Source organism: Physella acuta, unplaced genomic scaffold, assembly GCF_028476545.2.
Source record: "Physella acuta isolate Inbredline_101_S28 unplaced genomic scaffold, ASM2847654v3 ptg000222l, whole genome shotgun sequence".
NCBI lineage: Eukaryota > Metazoa > Mollusca > Gastropoda > Physidae > Physella > Physella acuta.
Genome location: NW_026731741.1, coordinates 36,176 through 60,360, shown reverse-complemented (window position 1 = coordinate 60,360; position 24,185 = coordinate 36,176). Strand labels below are relative to the sequence as shown.

The following is a 24,185-nucleotide window of genomic DNA, read 5'->3' as shown; positions in this document are numbered from 1 at the left end:
ATGTAATGCACATCTAATCAATAAATTTAAATTGACTTATATTTTAAACTGCTATAAATATTCTCCCCATCTATTGAAATATAGCCGAATAAAAACCACAGAGTCTGAAGCGGTTATCTTATTTGCCCAGTAATTCACTTACGACATAGGCGAAGTGGGCTTTGGTCCGCCAAAGCTGTGATCAATCATGTTTTAGAAATGAAAACAAATACAGCATGGGAATTTCTTTTTATAAATATAATAATCATTGCTAAGCAAATCTACTACTGCCAAGGGGAAATGTTTTTTTTTAAACTTGGCTTAACCAGAATCGTTGGGACGTCGTGACCTAAGCGGTAGAGCGCTAGGCTGCTAACCTGAAAGTCTTGAGTTCGAATCCGGGTCCAAGCTAGGGAAAGTAAAGACGTCTGGGCAAAGTGCTGACCACACATTCCCTTCTTATGCCGAAGTCAAGTAACATATGAACACTACTTCATCACCCAGAAACAAAATTAAATGATACAATCAGGCAGGAATAGATGTGTGTTCGAAAGCTTGTTCCTAAAATCATCATCCACCCCCAACCCCATCTCCCCGCCTGCCGTAATGGATGATTCTCCACTTTTTCAAGTGAACGAAAATCGTGAACACCAACAAAAGAGCTCTGTACGGTGTAAGAAATATATTTTACACCCTTAAACTTTTGTAAATGCCGGAGATTGGCGTTTTTTTTGTTTTTTTTTTTTTTTCTAATACGAGATAAAAAAAAAAATTTTTAGAATCTTTAAATGTTAAAGAAACATTAGGAGACCTGATTTTTGCAACGATGTACCGCACAGAAGGGGGAGGGGGGACATTTGGAATATCACAAAACATGCCAATATTATTTTATAATTGAAATTGATTGGGAATTTTTTTTTTTTTTTTTTTTTTTTTTTTTGGAACGGTAATTTTTGAAGGGAGAGGCGTGTGTCGAAATATTTTGAGGTTATTTTAAGGTTGGGTAATGGTTTTTTATATTTAAAACGCTCAAATTATTTGCCGCCATTTAGGTATGACCTCTCAAGCGTACATCATTTTTTTTTAAAAATATAAAATGAGACGAGTTGAATAATAATAAATTAGGCTGCGTAGCAAATATTTTCTTACGATTGCATAACGCCAAGAACAAGAGTCAAACATACCAGTTACTTAGAGCGGCGTCTAGGGTGTCCGGATCTTCAAGCGTTCCCGATAGAGGCGTCAGGAGCTACTGTCAATTGTTTAACAAAAAGCCCTCCCTAGCCTGTCTAGCAGTAGTTTTACAACGCTCGCCCGTCCGCTTGGCGTACGGTACGGTAAACCTCAGCTTTTTTTTCCAAACGAGAAGTTAGACGTTTTGATTAGCATTGCTTTCTTACGCATTCTACGTCAATTTTAGCCATGCACATACACTAGCGATAAAACATGTTGTCTGAGAATTGGTGGGACACTGGGCAGGTGAAGTAGAGTTGGATAGGTGTATAGTTCAACTGTGACGTCAGCATATGAAGAGATAGTGTGGTCAGACCAATGCTCAGACAAAATCTGTGTTTTCAAAGACAGAAACATGTCTGAGTTGGGGGAACACTGGGCAGGGCAGGTGAAAGAGAGTTGACCTGTTTTTGTGACTTCAGCATATGAAAAGATTATGTTGTCAGACCCATGCTCAGCCGAAATCGGTGTTTTTAAAAGATAAAAACGTCTGAGGAGTGACGTCTTTTTGAATGTGACGTCTGGTTATTTTGTGATAATAAGTGACAGACGTGATGTCAATTATGGATGACCCCCGAAACCCACAAATATTTAATGGATGACGGGTAGTCTAATACATTTTAAAATCACGATATTGTGAAGTAAAATTCTGAAGTTCATGTTGTGAAAAATACAATCAAGTTTTATCTTGTTTGGTAGCTCCAACCTGTTACGTAGGCCAAAGTCTGCTGTCATTGTTCACGGTCATCGCTTCATTAACACGAAAAGAAACAGGATGCTACGGTTGACTGGTTTTATATGTTAAGAATAAACAAGTAAGGTCGTGTTTTGCAACGTCAAGAAAATAAGGAATGGGATCCATGACATAACCTGTGTAATTTGAGTTTTAAGACGTGTCTGTTGAAGTCCGCGTGACTTAAAAAAAACAAAAAACATAAACTCTATACGCCTGTAACAAATAGTTCCAACTATCCACCTTTAATAACGGTTGCTTGTTATGTTATTGCTTTTTAGAAATTGTGCGTCACTTTTCAAATCAGGGTGGTGTGACATTTGGAATATCACAAAACATGCGAATATTATTTGATAATTAAAATTGATGGGGAAATTTTCTTATTTGGAATAGTAGTTATTTTAGTTGGTATGGTGTTTATAGTTGGAATGGTGTTTTTTATTTGGAATGGTGGTTATTTTAGTTGGAATTGTAGTTACCTGGAAGAGAGAGGCGTGTGTCGAAATATTTTGAGGTTATTTTAAGGTTTGGGTCTTGTTTTTTATATTTAAAAACGCGTGACTTGGGTGGATTCGGTGATTAAAGTCAGGTCAAATTATATGACGTTATTTAGACATGACCCCTTAATTAAGCGTACATATTTTTTTTTAAATATAAAATGAGACGAGTTGAATAATAATAAATTAGGTTGCGTATCACATATTACCTTACGATTGCATAACGCCAAGAAAAAGAGTCAAACATACCAGTTACTTAGAGCGGCGTCTAGGGTGTCCGGATCTTCACGCGTTCCCGATAGAGGCGTCAGGAGCTACTGTCAATTGTTTAACAAAAAGCCCTCCCTAGCCTGTCTAGCAGTAGTTTTACAACGCTCGCCCGTCCGCGTGGCGTACGGTACGGTAAACCTCAGCTTTTTTTTCCAAACGAGAAGTTAGACGTTTTGATTAGCATTGCTTTCTTACGCATTCTTTGTCAATTTTAGCCGTGCACATACACTAGGGTAATAAGCGATAAAACATGTTGTCTGAGACTTGGCGGGACACTGGGCAGGGAAAGTAGAGTTGGGTAGGTAGGCCTATGTAGTTCAACTGTGACGTCAGCATATGAAGAGAGAGTGTGGTCAGACCAATGCTCAGCCGAAATCTGTGTTTTCAAAGACAAAAACATGTCTGAGTTGGGGGAACACTGGGTGAAAGAGAGTTAACCTGTTTTTGTGACCTCAGCACATGAAGAGATTCTGTTGTCAGACCCATGCTCCACAGAAATCGGTGTTTTTAAAAGATAAAAACGACTGAGGTGTGACGTCTTTTTGAATGTGACGTCTGGTTATTTTGTGATAATAAGTGACAGACGTGATGTCAATTATGGATGACCCCCGAAACCCACAAATATTTAATGGATGACGGGTAGTCTAATACATTTTAAAATCACGATATTGTGAAGTAAAATTCTGAAGTTCATGTTGTAAAAAATACAATCAAGTTTTATCTTGTTTGGTAGCTCCAACCTGTTACGTAGGCCAAAGTCTGCTGTCATTGTTCACGGTCATCGCTTCATTAACACGAAAAGAAACAGGATGCTACGGTTGACTGGTTTTATATGTTAAGAGGAAAGAAGTAACGTCGTGTTTTGTAACTTCAAGAACATAAGGAATTGGATGCATGCCATAACCTTTGTGATTTGAGTTTTAAGACGTGTCTGTTGAAGTCCGCGAGACTTTAAAAAAAACAACAACAAAAAACTCTATAAGCCTGTAACACATAGTTCCAACTATCCACCTTAAAAAACCGTTGCTTGTTATGCTGTTGCTTTTTAGAAATTGTGCGTCACTTTTCAACTCAGGGAGGTGTAAAACGTCGAGATTTGCAAATAAAAACATAGTTTTGAAATTTTGTCCGTATGTCTGTGTGTGTGTGTATGTGTGTGTGTGTCTGTAAAAACGATAACTTGAGTACCGTTACAGCTAGGTTGATGAAATTTCATATATAAGTATTATATTAAAGTCGTAGATCAGTATCAACTTTTGAGCGATTTCCGATAACCGGAATTAGAACTTTTTTAACTTTTCAAAAGCCTATAACTTAAGTACTATTTCAGATAGATAAATGAAATTTCACATGTAAGAATAATATGTAATTCTTTGCCTTTTGGCAAATTTTGAGTAATTTCCGTTGACCGGAAGTAGTAATTTTTGTTGTTTCCGATTTCTCAAAAAACGCATGTGACTTTATAAAGTACTAATAATATTCTGCACTATTATACACATTTTGTTTTGTGTTCACTTGGTGAACAATTCTTTTTTCTACGAAATTGTATTCTATTTTAAAAATTATTTTAAAAAGTAATTAAAAATGGAATAAACATCATGTCTACTTCCCGAGTTGCCATCCCCTGTTGTTTTACGTAAGAACGAGCCGACCCGCGGCATATCATGCGCCGCTATTAAGTTGTTTTATTTTCTACTTTTCAGTAATTCATAATTTGTGAATTCGACAGTACCAATGCTGCCACTGAAAATATTTGCTTTAAAACACTATGAGTAGGTCGTTGAGGACGATACTACCCCCACCCTCCTTTCCCCCAACCCCTACCGGACACCCTCCCTCCCCCCTCCCCCCCCCCCCCCCGTGAAAGCAGCCTCCTCTTAGTTACCTTCCCTAAGTTTAAAATCGTTTCAAACTAAATTATCTGCCCTTAATAGCCGTCACTAAACCCGTAAACATTTAGCGTGAACCACAGCTCACCAGACCATGTAGGGGTGGGGTGGTAGGGCGCGCTTACAGCTTGTTTTCTAGCGTCTGCCAGAAGAGAATTATATATATAGATATTCAAGAAAGTATAGGGTAGATCACTCCCGTGTTTATTTTGTCAATCGAAAAAGTTACAGCTTGGTTATTGTATACGAAACAACATTTAACACACATCAGAGAAACAAAGGGCACAAGAGTTATTTGGTAACATGTAATTTACATCTAATAAATTAATTAAAGATAATTGACTTTTATTATAACTGCTATAAATATTTTCCCCATCTATTGAAATACAGAGTCTGAAGCGGTTATCTTATTTTCCCAGTAATTCGCTTACGACATAGGCGAAGTGGGCTTTGGTCCGGAAAAAACTGTGATCAATCATATTTTAGAAATGAAAACAAATACAGAATAGGAATTTCTATTTATAAACATAATAATCATTGCTAAGCAAGTCTACTACTGTCAAGGGGAATTGTTTTCTTTTTAACTTGGCTTAACCAGAGTTGTTGGAACTGCGTGGCCTTGGCGGTAGGACGCTAGGCTGCTAACCTGAAAGTCTTGACTTCGAATCCGGGTCCAAGCTAGGGAAAGTAAAGGCGTCTGGGCAAAGTGCTGACCACACCTTTCCCTTCATCACCCAGAATCGAAATTAAATTATACAATCACGCAGGAATAGATGTGCGTTTAAAGGTTTGATCCTAACATTAGCATCGACCCCCAACCCCACCTCCCCGCCTGCCGTAGTTGATGATTCTCCACTCTTTTAAGTGAACAAAAAAGTGAACACCAACAAAAGAATTCTGTACGGTGTAAGAAATATATTTTAAACCTTTAAACTTTTGTAAATGCCGGAGATTGGCGTTTTTTTTTTTTTGTTTTTTTTTTTTTTTTTTGTTTACTTAGGATTTTGGTAGTTACTACATACATTTAGAATATTTAATATTCTACATACAACATAGTATAAAACACACAACAGAACAAAGTTTTTTACCTGAAGAAAAAAATTCACGTTGAATCAAACAAGCATATTATTTTCTAATACGAGATAAAAAAAAAATTTAGAATCTTTAAATGTTAAAGAAACATTAGGAGACCAGATTTTTGCAACGATGTACCGACGGAAGGAGAAGGGGGACATTTGGAATATCACAAAACATGCCAATATTATTTTTTAATTGAAATTGATAAGGAAAAACATTTCTTTTTTTTTTTTTTTTTTGAAATGGTGGTTATTTTAGTTGGAACCCATTCCTCCCGAAATATTTTGAGGTTATTTTAAGTTTGGGGTCTGGTATTTTATATTTAAAAACCCTCAAATTATTTGACGTCATTTAGGTATGACAGCTAAAGCGTGCATCATTTTTTTTTTAAATATACAATCAAACGAGTTGAGTAATAATAAATTAGGTTGCGTAACAAATATTTCCTTACGATTGCATAACGCCAAGAACAAGAGTCAAACATACCAGTTTTTTGAGCGGCATCTAAGGGTGTCCGTACCTTCACGCGGTCCCGATAGAAGCGTCAGAAACTACTGTCAATTGTTTAACATGAAGCTCTACTTAGCAGTTGTATTTTTACAACGCTCAACCGTCCGCGTTGCGTACGGTACGGTAAACCTCAGCTTTTTTTTTTCCAAAAGAAGATTGTGACGTAAGGCCATTTTTTTATTCTCATTGCTTTCTCACGCATTCTACGTCGATTTTAGGCATGCCATAAAATATAGTTGTGAAGATTGTCAACGGGTATTTAAAAATGATGGTCAGGCAAATCGATAAGTTCGAGGGAGTGTGCATATATTACGTAAAAAGTCAGGGTATTGTTCAACTATTATACAGGGGTCTCCAAATTTATCAGTCCGAGGGCCGCATTAACTATCAAATTTCAGTTCGGGGGCCAGTTAATTCCAAACATGTCTTTGATTTTTCTGAGCAAAGTTCCTCAGCCATCACCAACAAACGTTTTTTTCCGTGGACAAAAAGATCGCCGCGGGCCGGATGAGAGGGCCTAGTGGGCCGTATCCGGCCCGCGGGCCGTAGTTTGGAGACCCCTGAACTATTACATAACATGTTCTGTCATTGTGTACATATTAGGTAAAAGGTTGGGGGATAACATTAATTTAGGATTTCCAGACACATTACACAGCAATTCTAGAGCCAACAATATTAATGAGTTAATGAGTTAATGAATTAAAGAATTAATAAATTAATAAATGAATGAATGGATTAATTAATTAATTGATTAATGATTTAATGATTTAATGATTTAACGAATTAATGATTAACTGAATTAATGACCGAATGAATTAATGAACTAATTTTATATTTATATATATATATTTATATGTATTTATAAATAGAGAGAGAGAGAGAGAGAGAGAGAATCTTTACTTACTATAACTTGGGCAACACACAAAAACAAGTTAATAAAAAGTCTAGTGACAATTTAAGCGCAATGTCGTTAATTAACATGCGTCAAGTAGACGTTACCTCTCACTAGCGACTGCCTGAGCCGGTGTGCTTGGTTTGGAACTTCACCGCTTCGCTTCTTCTAGTAGGCCTACACGATGCTCAGTTTAAAATATCATCCTAGGCCTACAAGATGCTCAGTTTAAATAATTTTAAAAAAATGTTTGTGACCGAACGAAAGGATATTTTTGAAAACTTTCTTCGGCAATATTGGTCTAAATTATGGCAGGAATCGATTGGTAAATGTTTCAAGTCGCTAAGTGGTCTGGTTGCCGAGATATGGAGCAAAAACTACATTTGTTCGAGGTTTTTTGGCTTTTCCCGGAAATCCAGGAAGGAATTCCGGGAATTTTTTTGGCCCACAATCATCCTTGGAACTTGCTTAACATATTTGCTTTTGGAACTAGTCCTCGATATTGCTTCGTTGAGGAGGGGATACGACTTAAAGCTGCGGACATCCATCCATCCATCCATTCCCAGAAATGACGAGTTAATAATCGCAATTCTCCAGAATGGAAATTGCGCTAAAAAGTTAAGTCTACTTCTAGGCTTTAGATCATCTCGAAGGACCAGAGGCGTAGCGACCCCTCCCGGCGCCCGGGGACAAACTTTCGATTTGCGCCCCCCCCCCCCCCCCCCCCTCGAACTTTTCATTTGCTCCCCCCCCCCCTCAAACTTTCGATTTGCACCCCCCCTCGAACTTTTCATTTGCACCCCCCTCAAAGTTTCGATTTGCACCCCCCCCCTCGAACTTTTCATTTGCACCCCCCCCCCCTCAAACTTTCAATTTGGCGCCCCCCTAAGGTCGGCGCCCGGGGACATATGTCCTCCCCCCCCCCGCCCCCCCCCCCCCTCGCTACGCCTCTGCGAAGGACTGGAAGTTATACTTATGACAACGCTCAACATTCCGTTTAACATTCAAACCTGTGGTCAAACATAGTCACAGTTCGTTACAAAAAGCCTTTTATTCCACCTCCTCCAACCTACATGATCTTCCTTTTACTATAAAAAATAAGATTCGACTACAACTCTTAAAATTTACGTTCTAGCTAAATGAGAATGTCTTTTAATACAAAATGTATACATACATTATTCATACATGTCAAACCCCACCCCCACTACTCACTCCCCTACACACCTCCCAACTACCTCTTACTGTGTGATCTACTTTAACAATTTTTATACAACATTTATTTCATGAGTTATTTTATCGCTATGTTATATCTTGAAAGTGTGTGTGTGTGTGTGACGAGGGGAAGGGGGAGTATTTTCTTTACTCTATCAATTATTTTTGTTTGTTGTTTTTATTGTTGTTTTCGACTGAATAAAATTCCCATGTCAGTTGAATTAATTTTTAGCACCAGTTTATAGAACCAAAAAAATATTTAAAAGGTTACGTGTCTCACCAACATGATAGCCAAATTATCTTTTTTTAATACTTCTCTTCACTGATAGCGCTGACTCCACTCTCGGAATCTTTCTAGTGCAATTAACGGTCAATTAACACTACTTCAGCCAGACTTTACTATTAATTGGGACTTTGAAAACAGTAGGTCGTGTAACTAGGTTAGTGATCTAGTTTTACAAGCATGGAATGTTCTTTGTGTTTATTCGATTTTTGTAAGTGGATTACTTCTTTGTTTGCAGTGGGGGGGGGGGGGGGTTCTCCCAGGGGGGGGGGGGAGGGAGGCGCACATGATATTTTCGTTGGGGGTGGGGACTAAATTTTCCTGGGTGCGGACACTGGTATAGGTATATATTTTCTATATAAATTCCTTCTAGCAGAAATTATGTTTGTTTGTATTTGATCTTGGTTATTATATTCTTGTTTTCGTTTCTTTATATTACTTATTAGATGAATAAGTAGATTCTAAGAATTTAAAAATCACATCTTTCTTTGTACATTCTAACACTTTGATCCTTTTAGATCTTGATTAGTAGACTCCATGCTATTTCTTGTTTTTTTGTGTTTTTTTTTTTAAATTCTACCTTTATCAAAGTATTATTACATTTTGTTTATATGAAATACATACATGTAAGCAGAGTTTTAAATCTTGTTACATTTAATTTTGTATGATCTAGCAGAAACAATGCAATTTTTATTTGGGCCACTCAGGACTTCACCACGGGCACGAGAAATGGCGCCCAAAACTGGCCATAATCCAAGCAGAGATAATTAATTAGCCATCCTCCCCAAATCACGATTTTACAGCAATTCAAGTCTTTGTTAAAACTTTAAAATAAACGTGTGCATGTCACATATTTGGATTTGCGTACGTGGGCCCAGATTTGAAGAGAAAAAAGGTTTCCTACCATTTATACTTGAGGGGGGGGGGGGGTCATCCATAAATGACGTCAAGCTTTTTTGGACGATTTTTACCTCCCCCCCCCCTCCCCTCCGTCACACATCGTGACAGAAAGCCAGACCCCGCTCCCCTTAAAATAACGTCACACCTCAGCCTACAAACCCCCTAAAAAATTGAAGTTGAATTTTTCTTAAAACATCGATATTTTTTTTTATCTTGTCTGAACTAGGTCAACATAGAGTATTTTAATCAATTCATGTTACAATTTATTAAAACAGTTTTCTAAAACGCGAAATAACGGCTAAAACTCGTTTTCTAAAATTGCTTTTTTATAATGCAAAAGTGTGACGTTACACCATCTGAACCCCCCCCCCCCCCTCACACTCATCACACACCGTCGGACCCCCCCCCCCCACCCCCCTCCCTCCTACGAGTGTGACGTCATTTATGGATACCCCCTTGGAATAGAATGTTATAACATTGTCAAAATTCTTACGCTAAATATACTGGCATGAATACCATTCACATCTAGTTGTACTACTGCTGGTAAAAACGTATTAATATCGTGTCTCTCACACAGAGTCGCGCACATCAACACACGCATACACACAGACGCACACATCAACACACGCATACACACAGACGCACACATCAACACACGCATACACTCAGACGCACACATCAACACACGCATACACACAGACGCACACATCAACACACTCATACACTCAGACGCACACATCAACACACGCATACACACAGACGCACACATCAACAGACGCATACACACAGACGAATCCCTTCCCGTTTACCCTTTTTGAACTCAGCGGAAATGCACGTTATATATAAACCCGGATGGAAAGTCAACACCGCGCTTGTTAAGAAACTCGACTAAGCAGCTATCAAATTTCCCGTCCTTAACGTTTTGAATTAAGTCACTCCTATCGGTGACATCAAAGAGCACTAAGTTCACCAGAACGGTATATTCGGGGAGATGTCGATAAAATAATCTAGACCATGGTTTCGTTAATATTCAGTTGGTTTTCTTTTATTTGTCTTATTTTTTTATGGCGATGAAATGAGTAACAGATCTAGCATGTGCTGTTGGGTAATCCGATCGATTTATTGACTAAAATAGATATTAAATTTACTAAATGCCTGCTAGAATAAATTTAAATGGACAGTAGCACTGACCATAGACACTGATTGGAATTCATAATGAGCAATAATGACAGCAATTTCGTTAATACTTTGCAATGCTAAAAAAAATGAAGCTAGAGCAATTGACCCTACTGGTTAGCCTGCCTTGTCCATAGCAATACGTGGAACAGAATAAATACGTAAGTGCATATATACTTACATACACACATATGCACTCACAGACACACACACACACACACACATATATATATATATATATATATATATATATATATATATATATATATATATATATATATATATATATATATATATATATCGCTGTATTACACTAGTTGTTGACTGACAATAGATGTGGTCCAACATAAGTGGTCTTACACCAACGTATACATCACAAAACTTGTTAATATGTCCATATTGCTAAACCCAAGTTAAATACCATAAAATTATCATACTCCATGCGTCTTTCTTCATCTGTATATATGGTACACTGGTTAATATCAATTGCACAACCGTGGTTTCTTTTATTTGTCAGTAAATTACATACTGTACTAATAAAGGCATTTCAGTTTGGTAATTTTCAAAGATAATGTAGACATAATTTAACTTCGTAGCCCTATTTAGGTTATCAAGAAATATCAAGTTTTTAACGGGATGTAATAATTTTTAATGTAACAAACAGAGATTACATTGTTGAAGTCGTGTAACAGTTTATCTTGATTAAGTATTAACTGCAGTGTTTGTTTCGGTACCGCCCTATACAACAAGGCAATACAAATACAAGAAATGTTGCGTTGCTCGGATACTTGGTGTCACAGTCGTTCAAGATCTTTGGTTAAAAGTTTGAGGTCTGTACACTAGATAACATCTGTATCAGAAACACGACGAGGGATAAATCTTGAAAGTTTCGTGGATCAGGGTATGAGTTTCTTTTTTTTTTGTCTATTTTTTCCGAGGGTGGGGGGGCACTTGAAAACTGCCAGGCACTTGAAAGGATCCTGTCTCTATTACGTAATAACAAATCGTGTGAATTCGGTTTCAGGCCCTTTATTTTGTTTTCATTGTTCTTCGTTTTTTTTATTTTAATAAAGTTTTTCGTGTATACAAGTTATGCGCTATATATCCCGTTGACTCGTATTTCAGCCTGCTATTCTTCCATCTAAGAATAAAGGCTGCCGTTGTTTTGTTTTATTTTAAAGTTGTCTCTCCTAGATGGGTTGCTGTCTCGAGCTAACGAGTCTCATTGGCCAGAGGATCTGAATTCGGGACTTTAGGATCTATCTATATATATAAAATTCTCTTCATGGAGACCATAGAAAACACCAAGCTGTTATCGCGCCTAGCAGCCCCCTCTCTTCTTCTCTAGGCATATCCCTATCACCCCCACCCCTACATGGTCTGGTGAGCTGTGGTTCACGCTAAATGTTTACAATCGTAGAGCCGGGTTTAGTGACGGCTATTAGGGGCATATCATTTAGTTTGAAACTATTTTAAACTTAGGGGAGGCAACTGATAGTGTTTTAAAGCAAATATTTTCAGTGGCAGCATTGGTACTGTCGAATTCACAAATTATGAATTACTGACAAGTAGAAAATAAAACAACTAAATAGCGGCGTATAATACGCCGCGGGTCGGCTCGTTAGTAATAATGCGCTATCCCACCTGACCATGTCGTACCCAACCGTAACCCTTCCACACCAAACGTTCAATGGGGGGGGGGGGGGGGGGTTAAAATAATGGTTACCTATTCCTTTGACCTCGGCTTATGTAAGGACAGTGTTATTAGTTCTACTATCTGACATATTGGAAACGCAGCGAAGCATAAGGGTTGAAAGCCATGAGAAATCGTTTACATTTTATTATTATTTTGCACACAAAAATGTGATCCTTGTGAATTCACCGAGACAACTGTAAATCTAACAACAATATTTTTCCTGGGGTCGGGTGGGGTGGGCTTGGTATAGTCCTACTCCGTGTATGTGTTGTGTTTGTGTGTTGGTGTGGATGTATAATGAGTGATGTTGCAGGGCGATTGATTGTGTGTGGATCTTGGGGTTGGTGGGGTGATGTTTGGGTTGTGCAATCAGCTGTAGTGGGATGTGTCGTGCTGTAATCGGGGTGGGTTGGGGTGTGGGACGGATGATGTGGGGCTTGGGTTGTGGTGTGGTGTATTATTTCTCAGTCTGTTATTCTCGCTCCTTTATCCTTTTTGATATTTCATTAGGTGAAAGTTTCAATTATTTCAGATTATTTCTGTCCTATATATTTTGTATATTGTTTAAAAATAGTGGTTTCGGTTGTTGAAAGATATATATATATAATTATATATATATATATATATATATATATATATATATCAGGTGCCTATTGGAGCTGGGTGGACTGAGGAAATCTATGCGGATCTGCCAGGCACCCATTACAGCTGAGAGAAGCTCTGCGGATGTGAGGTACCAATTTCAGCTGGGCAGACTTAGAGAAGTTATATAAATTTCTCATGTACCTAAAGTACATTTTTGGGGTTAGCAATCGCCCATGCTATATTTCAACAAGATATACAACACAATTTAGAACCTATGTGCGTCTTGTTTTGTGTACAAAGAATGTTGATGACAAATGCACTGTTCACACAATGGTTGTGCCTAATCAACTAAAAAGCAAGCAGGTGTTCCACTCCAGATGACTTGAGTTAAACAATCCTGCTATGCGAGGCAATTATTTCTAGAATGATTTCTTTGCCTATAGCCAGCTATTCAACAATGAGTTATGACAGGCGATATTTCATCGCGAATGCTGTCTATTATATACATGATGTGCAATCCTTTGAGATTTAAACCGTAAATGATGTGTAATCGATTTGATCGTGAGAAAGGAGGTTTGTTTGATTCTTGCAAACTTTAAACTAAATTTTAGTTTGTGAGGTAAAATTTCAAAATCAAAATACTTATATATATATATATATATATATATATATATATATATATATATATATATATATATATATATAATACTATAAAGGGCCGTGATATGTTGCTAATAAACAGAGTTTCTTTCAGGCATATAGGCATCTTTTCGTGGCGGGGGGGGGGGGGGGGGGAAATGACTGAAGGAAACACTGCTAATATACTGGGGAGAAGAAGAAAAACTAATACAAATATGATTCTACCTTCAATCCTATACTAATCATATCTTGGAAAGGGGGGGAGGGGGGGGGATGAGGGAAGAGATTCTGGTCTTTAAAACTATTTCTAGGCCCAATCGAAAAATAATCCTGCTGACTCGGCCATATGTCCTATCGAGAGGAAAATTAGATTTGGTATCCTATCAAGAGGGATCCTATGCACGACAGTGTTCGTGTATTTGGCTTAAGATGCAACTACGATCGAAAGCGAAACAAAAAAATCAATATATATATATATATATATATATATATATATATATATATATATATATATATATATATATATATATATATATATATATATATATATATATATATATATATTTCACCTACTATAGTAATGTTTTTTTTTAATAAATCTCAATTAAAGTAAATGCGTTTTTAATTAAATAGTAGGTCTCATGATTATAACAAAACGAGTTTTAGACTAAACAAGGGAAATAACTTTTAAAAAGTAAATACATTTTATGCCACACAAGAGTGATACATCTTGTTTAAGTGGGTTTTTTTTTTAAACTTCATTCCGTAAAAAACAATTAATCTTATAAAAAGTACACATAATTACTTTCTCACACTGTATGATTAAAAAAAATAATGAACATAGAAATCTTGACTTTTTAGTATTTTATTTCATAAGGAATCAATACTAATAGTTTCGCTGTCTGTGTATCTATCTATCTGACAAGAACGCTCTGGAACGCTCTAGAGAAAACATAAGCAAAAAAGGAACGCTCTAGAGAAAACATAAGCAAAAATTCTGACAAGAACGCTCTAGAGAAAACATAAGGAAAATAAAAACTCTCACAGTGAAACGAAAGACGAAGTATGACGTCGCCACATTTAGTGCACTGACGTCATTGATTATCGCGTAAACATGGAATAATAAAAAGGAAATGTTGTCTAATCTAAATGGTTTGCGTGAAGAGTTTCTTGCATACAATTCTTCGGGTAGGGGCGAAGCCCCACCCCCCGCGTAAGAACGTCTGAGCCCCCCCCCCGCCCCCTCCCCAACTCAAAAGAAATTTCTTCATCGATACTCTATAACAAAATTACCGCCTAATTAATGTGTCTAATCTAAAAAGTGGTTTTCTTGCAATGGGACGGTAGACATGTTTTTTTGGGGGGGGGGGGGGGGGGGGTGGAGGGGTGGGGGGGGGGGGGGGGGGGTGTGTGTGTGTGGGGGGGGGGGGGTGTGGGGGGGGGGTGGTGTGTGGGGGGGTGGGTTGGTTTCAGTGTTTCTTTCAGACTTTTTCCTCCCCGGAGAGGGGTGGGGGTACTTGAAATTTTCGGGGGCGGGGGTAGAATTTTCTGGGAGGGGGCGGACACTGGAAAAAGTATATAATTATATTTCGTTGAATGGGACGGTAGACATGTTTTTTTTGGGGGTGGGGGTGGTGGAGGGGTGGGGGGGGGTGGGGGTGTGGGGGGGGTGGTGGGGGTGTTGTGTGGGGGGGGGGGGTGGGGGGTGGTGTGTGGGGGGGGTGGTGGGGGGTGGTGTGTGGGGGGGTGGTGGGGGGTGGTGTGTGGGGGGTGGGTTGGTTTCAGTGTTTCTTTCAGACTTTTTCCTCCCCGGAGAGGGGTGGGGGTACTTGAAATTTTCGGGGGCGGGGGTAGAATTTTCTGGGAGGGGGCGGACACTGGAAAAAGTATATAATTATATTTCGTTGAATGGGACGGTAGACATGATTTTTTTGGGAGTGGGGGGTGGGGGGTGGGAGGTGGGGGGTGGCGGGGGGGGGTGGTGGGGGGGTGGGGGGGTGGTGTGTGGGGGGGGGGGGGTGGCGGGTGGTGTGTGGGGGGTGGGGGTGGGGGTGGTGTGTGTGGGGGGTGGGGGTGGGTGGTGTGTGGGGGGGGGGGGTGGCGGGTGGTGTGTGGGGGGTGGGGGTGGGGGTGGTGTGTGTGGGGGTGGGGGTGGGTGGTGTGTGGGGGGGGGGGTGGCGGGTGGTGTGTGGGGGGTGGGGGTGGGGGTGGTGTGTGTGGGGGTGGGGGTGGGTGGTGTGTGGAGGTGTGTGTGTGGGGGGGGGGGTGGGGTGGGGTGGTTTCCTCATCGATACTCTATAATAAAATTACCACCTAATTAATGTGTCTAATCTAAAAAGTGGTTTTCTCGCAATTTCTTTAATGCAATTCTTCGCGTAGTGGCTAAGCGCGACACCAGTGTTTCTTTCAGACTTTTTCCTCCCCGGAGAGGGGCAGGGGGTACTTGAGGTTTTCGGGGGCGGGGGTAGAATTTTCGGGAAGGGGGCGGACACTGGAAAAAGTATATAATTATATTTCGTTGAATGGGACGGTAGACATGTTTTTTTGGGGGGTGGGGGTGGGTGGGTGGGGGTGGGTGGGGGGAGGTGTGTGGGGGGGTGGGGGTGGTGGGGGTGGGGGTGGGTTGTGTGTGGGGGGTGGAGGTGTGTGTGGGGGTGGGGGGTGGGGGGTGGTGTGTGTGGGGTGGGGGGGGGGTGGGGGTGTGTGGGGGGGGGGGTGGGATGGTTTTAGTTTAGAGAAAAGAGACAGCACTATCAGCCTAGCGCCCGTTGTACCCTTCCTCAACGGGCCATTTATCTAGTATTTATATATTTACAAGACGTGGTTCCCACATCAAACATTCCATGATGTTTCATACACAATGGCTGCAGCTTAGATCATCTCCGTTTAACATACAACTTTTAATGTAAAACAATTCAATTTATACTCTTTAAATTTTTATTTTCGCTGAAATAAATACAGAGCATAACCAAGTAATAAATAATATTTCAACAGTAGTTTTGGTGATCTTACCCTGATGGAAAATATTTACAACCAATCAACTAAGTAAAAGGGAGGTTATCAATTTTTTAAATTAGAAGGTAGGTATTAACAAAATATTTAAGGGAAATTATAAATGGTACAATTTTTCTGTTAAAACGGGGACTAAAAAATATTTTCCAAAGGGTAATTAATTAATGTAAATGGAAACATCTCCAACCAAGAGCAGATCTGTGTTGTTTGGATACGACACTTGTTTTTACAAGAGATTTTGAAGATGATATGACAAATATGAGAGATGGATGCTGCAGGGAATTCTAGTGGTTTATCTCATACTGATGATACACAACAACACCACTCTACATACACACCAATCTACATACACACCAACATGAACACATTAGAAACACCATTCTACATACACAGCACCTATTTTAACATGTTAGACAACATTTTTTCACATAATTGACACACCAGATAGTGTACATCTTTTTTTTTTTTCAAAAATAGTAATAAAAACATTTTCAAAACAATATTTTTTTAAGTTAATTTATAAATACACTGCCCAAAAAAAAGTCTCAGTGGTTAGCCCAAATATATTTTAAAATAAGTTTCATTTAATTCCATTGGAATTAAATTTATATGTACATTTAAGAGTATAAGATTCAGATTTTGTATTGCAATCACAGGGATCTTCATTAGACTCATCAATTTTAACATGTGGAACAGCAGTTCCTCAATACTAAATGTACAACAGCAATATACAAACAGCAAACTCCCAATACCAAATATACAACATCAAGAATATTTCTTGGTTAACAAAACTATTAATGTCAAAGTGTGAAATGGTTTAGAATGGGCTTAGAAAGTTGTAGGACGTAGCGTCCATACTAACAAACATTGGCTAAAAGATTGATATGGGAGATGTAATTCAATGAAACAGTACAGGTTAATGTTCTCAAAACCAGAGATTTAACTTGACCAGCTAAAAGAGATCGAAACATTTTTGTGTTAAACGTTTTAAGCCGCACTTCCCCAAAACAATTCACTATTTAATATTTTGAACTTGATCCAGACAAAAAAATTAGATTTTTCAAGTAAATAAGAATTGAAACTTTACTCAATTAACACAATTTTTGTTTTAAATTGCCCTAAAAAATGTGTTTGGAAAAGCTATATCTCTAGAAAAATTATCTTCCCATGTGTGAGACAAAATGTAACAGTTAACAAATCAAGCAAAGGGGAGTAACTGATTCATGCCTTCAAGACCAACACCCAAGTATTAATTAAAACTTATACTATGTGAGAAATGAATGGAAAAATATAACAACAAATTCAATTAAAATATTTCAGGGGAATAATTAGTTGAAAATTTTAAAAGAAATGATTTAATGAAATGTGACTAACTTTCTACTTTAATAAATGCAATTAGTATCTCTCATTATAAAAACTTAACAGTTACTTCCAAAATATGACAATATACAATATCTTTAATAATTTTTTTTTTTTTATACTCCACCAAAAAAGCAGCTTTTCTTGCAGAAAAATGATATGGTAGAATAATTCAGAGAACAATGGACTATGTAAGAATTATACATTTTTTTCAAAACAAAACACCTGAGCTTAAAGCTTTACCTAATCCTCAATCTTATAAACATTTTCATTTTGGCATTCAAGGAAAATACTGGGGAAAAATGTGTTATATTGTACCCATTAAAAAAAAAAAAAATTTTTTACCATACAAGTTCGACAACTGCAATAATTTATAAAATAAAGACTGCTGAGACAAGTTGCAGCCATTACCAATAAATGTATCCAACTTTGGTTTAAGAACTCGAGTTAACCCACAAATTTGTAAACAAAACACTTTGTGTAAAGTCCAAATTGTTGGGCATAAATATTTTCAAAAGGCCAGTATCTCATCTGAAACGAAGATTCAAATCATGAACGTAAGAGACCAACTCTATGAAATAGGAACCGTATCCAAGTCTAACCCAATGATAGCAACAATGACCCCAAACTTTAATAACAATATGTTATAATATAAAGTGGTTTATGAGGCTGTGGAAGGATGTGTGTGCACCATGGATTACTGTAAACATCTGTCTATGTATTGCATAGGAAGTATCCAGGAAGTGCCACAAGTGATTCTTTGAGAAAATCTCGCAGTGCCGTCGGTGCAACTTACAAGACAATGCTATTGTTTAAGACTGAAGTATCTGGGTGTAGTTACTCTTGTTTCACTCTCTGCTCGCCGGAAGACTCACTATCATACTAAAAGGAGGAGGGAAACAAATACGTCAGACATCCACTTAAATCCAAGCAATGAGGAAGTAAATTAATACTTTATAATGATATGTCAATGTAATGACAAATAACTTCAGATTAAAACAATTAAAATGCCAAAGGCAAACAAAGAACGAGTTAAAAATAAAAAAAACCTTTCAGGAAACACTTACTGAACTTACTGAGGCGAGCTGTCTGCCAATATTGCCCATAGTTACCCCTCCTGAGAAAAAGACACAGGGCAGCCATGAGCGCACAAACAGAAAATCTGGCTCAGTGTATCTGAAAAACAGAAAATATCTTGTAAATCCTCTAGTAACAATAATTTGAATTAAAAAATATAGGCTCCAAACTTTTAAACAATGTGTGTAGGCCTATTTAATTATTAAAGAAAACACCAATTACTATCACAAAAGAATGTAAACAAATATATTTTTAACAGTTTATAAATTCAGGAAGTGTAATACAAGTAGCTTTTTTAAATCTCTTAAATCATAATCCTTTTCCACTAAATTTAAACACTTCAAACACTAAAACTATCAACATCTTATATTTAACTGCCATCTTACCTGTAAACATCATTGTAGACTAGAAGCTGGGTAACAAAGGTTGCCAATACTGCAATTCCAACACCTAATCCAAAACCAGACCTAGAGCGATCAAACAGCCACCACAGCCCTATAGACATGGCTGCTAGACTGACAGACAGCTGAATGTTGTTGGCAAAATCAATTTTCTAAACTTTAATTAAGGTAAATCACAATTGTTTTACCCAACAGAGAAATATCAGTACACTTATGTTTAAAAGGAAGTCTTATCATAAAGATGAAACAGGAGGAAATTTTTTTTTTTAAAAAACCCAATATCAATGGAGTTAAAAAACAATACATTATATTAATAAGATTTAGTATATGGCATTAGTAATTATTTATTTGTTTCATATTTTCAACTTTCAGGGTAGTTTCAGCTGTCTTTACTTTCCCTAATAAGAGTCAGTTACCCATCTGAGCTGGATGACTCAGGGACGTTATCCAAACATGAACACAGGATTTGAACTTGATACTTATATGTTAGCAAAACATCCTGTCTCTGTCCCACAAATGTTTAAATAAACATACTTCTGCTTAACTAGGCTACAAGTCTCATTCATATCCTATTTCTATAATCTGAAAGTTTTTATGATGAAAAGGATACAGCACTAGCATGATTGATGCCAACAAAAACAGCGACACATCTCATCACACTGCTCCATTCTCTTTTGTAGCGTAGCTCTTCACCAAGCTGCTTATCAAGGCAGGGATAGAGAAGTCCAATAACAGCTGGAAAGAAAAAATAATGAAAATAAACAATGTGCAAATGACAACTCCATACTTCACATAATAACAAGTTTAAATTTTTTGTCAAAACATGAAAGATCTTAATTTTTAAAATTATATTATTTTTTCTTGCATTTTAAAAATTACTCAAGCAGAATTTCAATAGCTCTCTCTGATTTAGTTTACATTTATATTTTTTAATTGTTTTTTTTTTTAATTGAGGTAAAAAAAAATAATTTCTCTATAGTTTCTTTAAAAAAAATATTTCCACAGAAAAAAATACACATGGATCTATATATTTAGTCTACAATTTATTAACATAATTATAAAAAAAAAACGGAAAGAATATTAAAAACTGAATTGTGTCCATTTGTTCTCAGACTGAGATAAGACTTTAAAAAAAAGAGTATCAATACTGTAAAAAAAAAAAAAAAAAAAATTACATAAAACCAGTTAGTACCTGCAGCTGTGCCACAACTAGGTGGAACCCACCATGCAGATGAAAATAAACTTGCTAGCACCTCAGGCGGAAATACTGTAACCTGCCTCTGAACTTGCAGTAAGTTGAGGACAAGGGCAAAAAATACCCCAATAAAAAATAGTACAGATCCTCTTGCTATTAAGCTTTTTAAACTGCCCATTTTGGCCTTCTTTCTCTAACAATCTGTGGATACATAAAAATAATCTTTAAAATATTGTAGTAAAAAGAATTTTTCTTAACAATATCCACATAATTTTGTCGATTATTACAGAGATTAAACCCAACCCCCTAACGTATCATCCATAAGAATGATAATCTGCAATATAAAATGTGGGAATGGCTAATTAAAAAAAGAGCAGAAGGGTATTAGGAATTGTGGTCTTATGTGGAAATCTGAAGCTTTTGGTGGTTTTTTCTTTAAATGAATGTGATATATCTTGTTACTAAAGGCCTAAAAAAACATGTTAGCTATATCTGCATGAAGTAAATAGGCTATTGATATAGTCTGAAGCATTTTAGTGGACCTAGTTGAGGAAATCAAATGCAGCTTCATGAGAGCAGTTCTAAAAAAACATTATCCTGGACTCCACACAAGATTCTTTTACATGTTGTCTGCCTCCAGTTCTCTTTACCAGATGGGACAGCCTTTCCTGTGCCTGTCTTATGGATTCTACTTTAGTGGCCCCTGGTCATGTTGGCAGGTAATTTATGCAGCTTGTGCCCTCCTATTCAATCCAACCCTTTCTCTGGATTCTTTTTCTAGGAATTTGTTGTTTTTTTTTTGCCAAAAAATGTTACTTTAAAATGTGTGGACAGCAAATCTGGAGTATTCAGCTCTAGCAGCTTGTTTGTGATGATCAGCACTTTATGATCATCTTGGTCATGTACCAGGTCAAATGTGTTCAAGCAGTCTGTGTAGTTTTCAAAGTAGGCCTACTTAAAATTTGTTTTCAACTCCAGACAAAATTCTCACTTTAAATAACCTTCAAACTAGAGTATAATAAGATCTCTTTTAAAATGCATATGTAGCAGTCTTTATTCCAAGTCAGATGAAATAGAGCTGGTCTGGTTCTTTAACTTAAATTAGACTATATTATAAATATATACTTAATAGGCCCTAGGGCTAGTATATCTAGTTAATATTAATAGTAAAGTATAGTATTAGTATTAGTCATAAATTGTATGATAAACAGTAAAATGCAAACGATAACACAGTAAAATTCCCCGTCCAGCCTAATGGTCCAAAGGACACATTATTAATGAAATAGAGTTCATGAAAGGATAGTGTGGTCAGCACTATTCCTAGTGGCCTTTACTTTCCTTAACATAAGTCATGTACTCATCAGATCTGGGTGGACTCAGAGATGTCAAGCAGTTTCGAGATCCAAACTCAAGATTTTTGGGCTTGCCCAACCACTCAACCATGCTATACCACAATACTACAGCCAGTACCAATAGATTAGTTAGATGAGTGAGTGAGAAATGAGACAGATCTAGATTTAGATCTACCAGGGCCTATATACTATATATATATATATATTATATATTGTGTACTAGAATCTATTAGTTGAGAATTATTTATTTGGGCCATTTGCATTTAGATCTAGATCTAGATAGATCTAGCTAGCCTAGATCTAGAGATCTAGGCCTATATAAAATTTATGAGTTTAGTTCAGTTTAGGACAGTTGAGGTTATACAGGACAACTTTTTTAGGCTTTAGGTCTTTGGAGGTAGGGGCTAGAACTAGACCTAGTCTAGATTTAGATCTCTATGTTAAAGTAACTTAAGTTAAAATGTTAAGTATTCAGTAGGCCTATGTACTAAAAACTTAAAAACTATGTGCCCTGCCTATGGAGTTTCTATAATTTTTAATTAGTATTATCAAATCTAGATCTAGATCTAGATCTAGATCTAGATCTAGATCTAGATCTAGACTAGATTCTAGAATCTAGATCTAGATCTAGAGTCTAGATCAGATTCTTCTAGGCCTAGTCTAGAGCTTGATCTTGAATATTAGGCTAACTAAAAAATAAATACAATACTCTAATTTAATTTGATCTAGAATCTAGACTAGAGTAAAGTTCCGCGTGGGATCACGCATAGCGAAAAATTCCAAACTCCCGATTTTTATCGGGCGCTATTTTGTAACCGTTTCACACAGAAACAAACCGAAAGTACTTTATTACTCCACTGCCATTCTACTCTAATATGCATGAAGTATTTTGTATTCATACGCATAGTATTTGAGATATTCATGTTTTAGTGACGAACCTGCTTGGGATCAACTTTTCCCACTTTTTTTTTTGCTTGAGATCACCTGTCCCTGCTTGGGATCACTAGCGTATTTTTTACGTTTTGATCCAATTTTAACAATTGAATTAACATTTTACACATTTTAAACGTGTTGTTGATTGTATAATTAATTAATAGATTGCAAAACCAAATAAAAAACATGTTAATTAAATTTATTAACTACACATTACGGATGACCCAGTGATGACTCAAGGGACGCAACTATAACAATCATAACAAAGGGACGTAACAATCACTAACATGACATAACTTAACATTTGCTTAACATATGATTGGATGAGAGATACAAACTAGATTTAGAAGAGGTAGATGATTGAAATAATTTAAAACAACAGAAAAAAATAGAAAGTATACAGATTCTAGGCTTAGCTTGAAATATAGAGCATCTAGATCTAGCCTAGTCTAGCTCAAGTCGTAGGTGTACCCAGTGAGGTTAAAACACAAAAATCGTTACCCCAGCTGGGATCACCCCCATTTCACCTCCAAGATTGTTTTAATAGCCTTAACTACAGTATTTTCAGTTTCCCGCACATAAATAGAAGCTATTTATAGTTAACCTAGTTATAAAAGCTTTGATTGGTTGGTTTTATTCATCTCATCCGGGACCTAGTGCTTTTCATAGGGGGGAACTAGAATGGCCAACGACGTCATACCTCGAAACTTGAAAATTTAAAAACTAGTCTTCCAGAAGGAGGGAAACAAAAGAATTTGACCTGGATATATTTAGAAATGGACATGTTTACAGCAGATATTGGTAGTTTCGTATAAAACATCCAAACAAATATTATACGAAGCGATAAACAGGAATGTGATCCCACCGAGGTTTTGATCTCACGCGGAACTTTACTCTAGATCTAATTCTAGATTTCTAGATTCTAGACTCGATAAAAAAAAATTTACCAGCCAAGGCAAGTTCAGTTGTGAACTTGTGTTATTTGGTCGGCTGCGTGTTAGTTTCGTCAATATTGTTTACACTTTACCAAGTTTAGAAGCTCCTTAAGAAACGCTTCACGTCAAATAATGGAATGTTTGAGAGTTTATCTCAAATGATGATTACTTCAGAACTACAACATACTTTTTACTTAGATCTCTATGTCGAAGAACAGCTGACAACAAACACATCGTAAGATAAATCTGACCGACTTTATCACGCCATAGAGAACTCTTGTAGCTCGGCTGACATGAAAGAACCAATCAGAATGGAGTATTTAAGAACATGCTAAGGTTATTTTTATAAA

The 24,185-nt window shown here is 37.2% G+C and overlaps 2 protein-coding genes across 7 annotated transcripts in view; both read right to left on the bottom strand.

The window, feature by feature from the left end:
• LOC131937793 (methyltransferase-like protein 27) overlaps positions 1-6,256 on the bottom strand; it is a 29,495-nt gene extending 23,239 nt beyond the window's left edge. Inside the window, exon 1 of one of the 4 annotated variants that reach the window (XM_059295438.1) lies at positions 6,165-6,256. The gene's annotated coding sequence lies outside the window, so the exon portion shown is untranslated. Of the gene's footprint in view, positions 1-1,163; positions 1,233-2,691; positions 2,757-6,164 lie in introns of those variants that run through there. The other 3 variants (XM_059295434.1, XM_059295433.1, XM_059295436.1) reach the window with 3 other exon arrangements.
• Positions 6,257-18,268: 12,012 nt separating this feature from the next.
• On the bottom strand, positions 18,269-24,116 carry LOC131937789 (insulin-induced gene 2 protein). Of its 3 annotated transcripts, none has more exons than XM_059295425.1 (6): positions 23,848-24,116; positions 20,613-20,816; positions 20,031-20,155; positions 19,406-19,572; positions 19,010-19,118; positions 18,269-18,824 (listed from the first exon to the last, which is right to left on the bottom strand). In XM_059295425.1, exons 2-6 carry the CDS (start codon positions 20,791-20,793, stop codon positions 18,780-18,782), a joined length of 627 nt encoding a protein of 208 aa, XP_059151408.1. In that variant the 5' UTR covers positions 20,794-20,816; positions 23,848-24,116; the 3' UTR covers positions 18,269-18,779. The 3 variants fall into 3 exon arrangements, with proteins under 3 accessions (XP_059151408.1, XP_059151410.1, XP_059151409.1); XM_059295427.1 differs by having other exon boundaries at positions 19,019-19,118; XM_059295426.1 differs by having other exon boundaries at positions 23,928-24,116.
• Between the last annotated feature and the right edge of the window lie 69 nt (positions 24,117-24,185).